At 52.0% G+C, this 7,822-nt stretch overlaps 1 protein-coding gene across 1 annotated transcript; it reads left to right on the forward strand.

The window, feature by feature from the left end:
- Window positions 1-5,631: 5,631 nt before the first annotated feature.
- On the forward strand, window positions 5,632-6,845 carry LOC123141076 (pollen allergen Phl p 5.0101). The gene has a single exon (XM_044560309.1). It carries the CDS (start codon window positions 5,696-5,698, stop codon window positions 6,581-6,583), a length of 888 nt encoding a protein of 295 aa, XP_044416244.1. The 5' UTR covers window positions 5,632-5,695; the 3' UTR covers window positions 6,584-6,845.
- Window positions 6,846-7,822: the final 977 nt, after the last annotated feature.

Raw genomic sequence — 7,822 nt, forward strand, 5'->3', positions numbered from 1 at the left:
GCCTTATATGCATCAGCTCCGAATCATGTCTTTGGTCAATAGTTGGGTTGCCCGGCTCCTGTGCTTACTACCTTACGTTCTGCTCTATCGGCTAGGGTAGTAAAGGGAGAACTACTGCGATTGTGTCCTGGTTCATCCGGATGAGCACCTCAGTAGAGAAAGCCGAAAACTGACTGTCATGATGCGGCAAGAGCTGGTCAACCACTCGATGACTTATCATAATCTTTCGCGATTCCTTCCGTATCATGCGAAGGACCATTCTTCTGGTCACCTATGTAACGCACCGTATTCGGATAACTGCATACATACCAGGGGCTATATCGTAGACCCACCATCAAACTCCTAAGTCTAAGTGAAAGTGTTAAAACCCTATAGTTCGATTGCCTAGTTCGCCGCATTGACACCTCCTTCATGGACCAAGACGTTGGGTCAAGAGTGATCAAGTGCTTTTCCGAACACCCCCATATTTCATGCGAGGGGGCTGAAGCCGACGACTGGAAAACTTTCAGATTATACAAAAAAATGGCCGCACAGGAGGAGCCAAAACTTTTAGGCATAGCCTTAAAATATTATAATATTGTTTTTACAATTTTGTCACATTCACTCGAAGACCATATCCTTCGAGCACTGAACCTCTATTAAGCAGGCGCCCTCTAGGACATCTTCAAAATAATGCTCCGGCATGCGTTAGTCTTTTCCCTCGGGTGGAATCTTCGCTGCAATATCGGTGGCCTTCATCTTCGCACAATACGTCTTGACACGGGCAAAGGCCATCCGTGCACCTTCAATGCATGTTGATCGCTTCACGGCGTCGACACGCGGCACCACATCCACAAGTCGCTGCACCAAACCGAAATAACTATTCGGAATTGTCTCAGTCGGCCACAGCCGGACCATGACGTCCTTCATGGCAGAACCGGATATCTTGTGGAGCTCGGCCCACTGGGCCATCTATTCGTTCAGCAACAGCGGGCGCTTTGGCGTGCCGAATTGTGACCAGAAAAGCCTCTCCGTTGCATACCCTTCTTGCGCTTCATAAAATTGCGCCGCATCGGAGGCGCTCTTCGGCAAGTCCAAGAATGCGTTTGGAGAGCTCCACATTTGATTAAGCAGGGAATACTTCGGATCGCCGAATTTAGTCTGTAGTAAGAAAGGCTTACCGGCCGCTATCTCCCTAGCTTGCTGGATCTCCTCCCGAACCGCTCTAGACTCGGATCGTGCTTCTCTCGCCTCTTGTAAGGCCTTATCGAGACCGGCCGCTTTGGCTGTCTTATCCTTCTCGAGGAATTCACACCGGATAGTGGTTTCCTCCAGCTCGCACGCCATAGTAGACATTCTCTCCTCACACTGGCGCCGAGCAGCCTGTTCAGCTTTTAACTCATCAACTACCTTCTTGGCAGCCACATTACTCATCCAGGCTTGCTCCTTGGCTTCGGCAAGTTCAGCCCGAAGGGTCTCCACCGCGGCAGCACTATCTGCAATTGCGCATGTCTCAGTATATAATTCTAGCTTCGTGCTCATGTTATTACACATACATACACTGACCACCCCAAAATATACCTTGCGCCTCGTCGAGCCACCTGTTAATAAGCGTGATGTTGTCATCCGCCACATCAAGTTTTTGCTTCAGACCTGCAACCTCTGTTGCGTGGGCAGTCGTCATGAAGGTAGCAGCATGTGTTTCAATTAATTAGAATATTTCCTGCGCATATCTTTTTTGATCCTCTGATTGCCTCCCTTTGGACGCCAACCAGAGTCTCAGGGGCTACTATCTATACACAGGAGCATTTTGCGTATAGAGCACAAATAATAAATTTAACATTACGTACCTCGAAGGCTCTTAGCAGGCCCATGAAGGCTTCATTCAATCCGCTTTTCGCGGACAGAATCCTCTCAACCACCATACCCATCAAGGTAGAATGTTCTTCTGAGATGGGCGCATGTCGCACCATGTCTGTCCATGTATTCGGTGCCTCCGGATCCCTGGAAGTAGTTGTAGGGATACGGACCCCCTTCAAAGGAATATGTTTACTCGACCTTAGAGTCGTCTCGAGCTGTAAATCGGATAGTCCGGGGCCTTTATTGTTGGTCCCCATAGGGGCCGCACACCCCGGACCCTGGACGGTCGAAGTAACACCTTCGGGCCAGGTCTTCATTGTCTCTCGCACCACTTGTTGATCGGGAGAGATCCTCCGGGACGACACTTCGGAGTCATCTGCGCTATTGGGCGGGGAAGTCCGTGGAGGCGTCTCGCTTTCCATCATCTTCGGAAGAAGATCCCCCGGGGAGGAGGACTGTTGAGGAAGGCTGCAGGCAGGACTGCAAACATGTATTTTAAAAATTACCCTTGCAACAAGGAAAGAACGGGATATGTTTAAAACACCCTTATTCACTTACAATTCGGCTAAGGGCTTGTCCTTACTGAGAAACTGCGTGAAAATGTCGCCTCCCAAACCAGAACCGCCTGACAGGGATATCTTCCCTCGCTTAGAAGCCTTTATCTTCAAGTCTTCGGAGGCAGTCCTCTTCTTCCCATGGGGAGAAGGGATTTCAGCTTCTCCTTCCATTTCGTCTTCGGAAAAGGGAGTTCCAGTCTCCGTGGATGAGGTGTCTGGCGTACCTCTAGAATGGGGGCCACCCTGGGCCTTCGTGCGCTCCTCCTTGTCTTCTTTAGCCGGCACTTGATATGGCGCCGGAACCAGCATCCTTGTTAACACCGGATCAGCTGAGTCTTCGGGAAGAGGGGCCGAACGCCTGATTCTCTCCGCCTTCTTTATCCAGCCCTGGCCGAACATGGTTCTCTCAGTATATTGTTGCGAGATATTTAAGCTAAGCTATGTTCAGGAGTCGAATGCTTACCGACGTATCCGGATGGTTGCAGCCAAGGCCGATGTCCTTTGTTGTGTCTGGCCACTATTTTCGTGCCCCGAAGAATAATTTCCACATTCCTCTGTGCGTCGTGCCGAGGAAGTGCTGAAGGGTTCGTGGTCCTTCCGGGTTGAACTCCCACATGCGGAGGGGCCGTCGCTGGCACGGAAGGACCCGGCGGACTAGCATTACTTGGATTATGTTGATAAGGCCGGTGTCCTTTTCAATGAGGCTCCGGAGGCGGCTTTGTAGCGTCTGCACTTCATCAATTGATCCCCAGTCCAGCCTCTTATTAATCCATGATCCAAGCTGTAACGGAGGGCCAGAGCGGAATGAAGGTATAGCCGCCCACTTGGTACCACAAGGTTCAGTGACATAAAACCACTCCCACTGCCATAGATTGGAAGTTTTGTGAAGGAGCTTGGCCAAGGAGTATAGGTAAGTTTGCTCACTATAGCACCGCCGCACTCCGCTTGCTTCCCATCGACTACCTTTGGCTTCACACTAAAGGTCTTGAGCCATACGCCGAAGTGTGGGGGAATACGAAGGAAGGCCTCGCACATGATAATGAATACCGAGACGTGAAGAAAGGAGTCCGGAGCTAGATCATGAAAATCTAGTCCGTAGTAAAACATGGGCCCTTGGACGAAGGGGTGAAGAGAGAACCCTAACCCTCGGAGGAAGTGAGAGATGAATACGACCCTCTCACCGGATCTGGGAGTAGGTATAATCTGCCATTGAGCAGGAAGCCTGTGGGGGATTTCCGCGGTCAGGTATCTTGCCGCCCGGAGCTTCGCGATATCCTCCTTTGTAACAGAGGAAGCCACCCACCGGCCCTGAGGGCTGGGTCCGGACATGATTGGGAAGCTCGAAGCAATAAAATTAAACCTTGGGTGCTAGAACTCGAGGTTGGAAAGGCTGAGGAAGGGGTCGACGTAAAAAAGAAAGACGACCCTTGGCCCCTTTATAAAGACGATGGATATCGAACGCCTCATCCTAAGCCTTGAAACCTGCCTATTCCTAAGGAATCATCCCAACGGAAAGGTTGAGTTACCCACGCCCGTATTGATGAGAATCCCGGAATAAGGGGACACGATCTCTGCTTCGACAAGACGTGCCAATAAAACCGCGTCTCGAAACGTGGAGCGACATGCCAAAGAACGGTTCGAAATAATAACCGGGTGGTGACGTGATGTCACGCTGCAAAAAGTTGTCAGCAGATTGGACTTGAAAAATATTATGCTCTGCGGTTGTGTGTGGTACCTGTTTTGCAGGGCCGGACACGTTCGCTGTGTTCGAAGATTATTTTGGAGTATTCGGAGGAGGAACCCGCCTTGCAATGCCGAAGACAATCAACGCGCCGGACACCTCGTCATTGAAGCCTGGTTCAAGGGCTACTGAGGGAGTCATAGACTAAGGGGTCCTCGGGCGTCCGGCCTGTTAGACATGGGCCGGACTGATGGGCTGTGAAGATACAAGACCGAAGACTCTTACCCGTGTCTGGATGGGACTCTCCTTGGCGTGAAAGGCAAGCTTGGCGTCCAAATATGAAGATTCCTTTCTTTGTAACCGATTTTATACAATCCTAGTTCCCTCCGTGTCTATATAAACCAGAGGGCTTAGTCCGTAGGGACAATCATAATCATACAGGCTAGACTTCTAGGGTTTCAGCCATTACGATCTCGTGGTAGATCAACTCTTGTAATACTCATATTCATCAAGATCAATCAAGCAGGAAGTAGGGTATTACCTCCATAGAGAGGGCCCGAACCTGGGTAAACATCGTGTCCCCTGTCTCCTGTTACCATCGACCTTAGACGCACAGTTCGGGACCCCCTACCCGAGATCCGCCGGTTTTGACACCGACCAGCCACGCCACGTCTCGTCGTAGTAAATGGGTGCAAACTTTGAGGGGACGCAGGTCCGCCTGCTAGGTGCCGGCTCCCTCAGGCCGCCTTCTGAGAACACGCCATCTTCTAGCAGCCGGCCTCCTGGACCAGCCGGCCCAGGGAGCCAACCGTGCGTCCGGGAGGGGCGAGGGCTTTGCTAGCCTCGATGTCTTGAAATACTATGGGGTGCTGATGAGGCTATCCATGGTCAATCCCTCCAACACTACTGACTAATTTGAAAAATGACATGAGCTATAATAGTCACCATGCATGCCCCATGTAAGGACGTATTCTTTCCTGGCCCATGACTCGCTGTGGGTATTGCGAGGCTGAATATAAATAGTCTGGCAGCACATATCCCGGTGACAATACGGACCGCGGTGATACCGAGCTACATGTACCCGGGTTGCTAAATCTCAGTCGACGGTGACTTAACGAAGCCTCGGTCAATCCTATATTCGTGAGCTCTTAGGTGAAGATCTGTGCAAACTTTTCTTTTAATATTTCGTATATGTTGTGTCATTTTACTAACCAAGTTGACTAAGATCTAGCCACACCCAAGACTTATATATGGCAATCTTTTATTTCGTGTGCAATTATTGTGTGCTTCACACCCTCATTTCTAATCCTGGCTCGTGCCTTCACCCTCAATTAGGTGTAGCATTTTTGCCCCTAACACGGGATTAGTAAGAGGTTAGTGTAAAGGAGAGACCCGTAAGTACAGGATTTCCAGGGGAGGAGAGCGGAAGCCGGAAGGCAGAGCGGAAGGAGCATTGCTAATTTGGGCGCGTAAAGCTCTCCTGGCCTCCCACCATGACACCACACCGTACGTTCGCAGGTATGTATGTATATATATAGAGAGAGATAAGCGAGAGCCACGCCTCCTTCATCCTCACAACACAACACAATCTCTCCTCTCCTCTCCAAGAGCAGCAGCAATGGCGGCGGTGCAGAAGTACACGGTGGCGCTCTTACTCGCCGTCGCCCTCGTGGCGGGGCCGGCCGTCTCCTACGCCGACTACGCCCCCGGCGCCCCGGCCACCCCCGCCGCCCCAGGGACCCAGCCCAAGGCGACGACTCCAGAGCAGAAGCTGATGGAGGATATCAACAACGGCTTCAAGGCGGCCGTGGCGGCCGCAGCCGGCGTCCCTGCGGCGGACAAGTACAAGACATTTGAGGCCACATTCAGCGCGGCCTCTAACAAGGCTTTCGCGGAGGTCCTCAAGGGCGCCGCCACCGGCCAGTACGCCGCCCAGTCCAGCTCCATGGCCAAACTCTCCAGCAGCCTCGAACTCTCCTACAAGCTCGCCTACGACAAAGCCCAGGGCGCCACCCCCGAGACCAAGTACGACGCCTACGTCGCCACCCTCACCGAGTCGCTCCGCGTCATCTCCGGCACCCTCGAGGTCCACTCCGTCAAGCCCGCCGAGGAGGAGGTCAAGGGGGTCCCCACCGGCGAGTTGAAGGCCATCGACCAGGTCGACGCCGCCTTCAGGACCGCCGCCACCGCCGCCGACGCTGCCCCGGTCAACGACAAGTTCACCGTCTTCGAGTCCTCCTTCAACAAGGCCATCAAGGAGACCACGGGCGGCACATACGAGAGCTACAAGTTCATCCCCGCCCTCGAGGCCGCTGTCAAGCAGGCCTACGCCGCCACCGTCGCCGCGGCGCCGGAGGTAAAATTCACCGTCTTTCAGACCGCTCTGAGCAAGGCCATCAATGCCATGACCCAAGCCGAGAAGGATGCCAAGCCCGCTGCCGCAGCCACGGCCACCGCCACCCCTGGAGCCAGCGCCGGCGCCACTGCTGGTGGCTACAAAGCCTGAACTCGCCAACACTACACATCGAATCAATGAGCTTTATTGATCAAAGGTTTTGATTACAATCTTGCCTTAGAAAATTGGCAAGGAAAGGGGGGATGTAATTCAGCCACAGGCATCTAGCCTTGACTCGCTCGGCGAGCGATTTTCCTGATGCTTCCTTCTTTGTATTCGTTTCATGCAGCCGCGAATCGACCGCGTGTGCATGCGCCTGTATAACAATGAAATATATCCTTATGAAATGTCATCATATTCCATTTGGCATATAGTACTCTTTCCGTCCATAATATAAGAGCATTTTGAGTCTCATAATATAAGAACGTTTTGACATTGTATCAAAAACGACCTTATATTATGGGATGAAGGGAGTATATCGGAGCGAGTTTAATGATGTCAAGTTTTATTTGATTAAGTTTTTTCTCGAAATACTAGCATAAAGCATTTTTTTTGCAACGAACTAGGAGCTTTATTAATGTATCAAAAGTCGTTCAATCTGCCCCGAGGGCTGCTGGATGATAAGGGAAACTCTCTGTATCAGTAGTCTGATCCTGCGGTGGTGATCAGACCTCTTCTCTTCCGTTGGATTTTGAAAAAAACGATCAGACGCCTTGCACACTGCCTTATATAATCCCATACGCCCAACCTTTCCACAACCACGATCTGGCCTCTCTCTCAGAAAAAACCACGATCTGGCTAGGTTAACCACCGCAGCCGCCAGCCAAGAGCTTCATGCGCGTCACGGTTGCGGCCAGTGACGGTGGTGAGGATCTCGATCGATGGAGAGCGGGGGCGAGAGCATCTCGTTGGTGAGTACGTCGACATGAAGCGGCTCCCCATCAATGATGAGCATCGGCTAATTCTCCATGGAGGCCGTGGCCGTGATCTGCCGATACGCATCGACACGATGCTCGTGGCTGTGATCTACCGAGATGCTAATTATCCATGGCGCCGTGGCCGTGATCTGCGTCCGTCAAGGCCAACGAGATCGGCCACTGACGACCATGAGCGAGACCATTGATGGCCGATCCCTTGTCACGGTGAGCATAGCCATGTGAGAACGATCATCTCAGCATGTGGATCGCCTACACGATGTCGCTCTCTTCATGTCGCTTGCGACTTCCCCCACCTACTGGAGTCTGGAAGCCATCCCAATTCTCGTCGCCCGCCTCTTTGGTCACGACGAGATCGAGACCTCATGATTTGCTTCTTTCTTTTACACAACCCATTACAGTGCATCAGTAGTAC

The sequence above is a fragment of the Triticum aestivum genome, chromosome 6D (genome assembly GCF_018294505.1).
Source record: "Triticum aestivum cultivar Chinese Spring chromosome 6D, IWGSC CS RefSeq v2.1, whole genome shotgun sequence".
NCBI lineage: Eukaryota > Viridiplantae > Streptophyta > Magnoliopsida > Poales > Poaceae > Triticum > Triticum aestivum.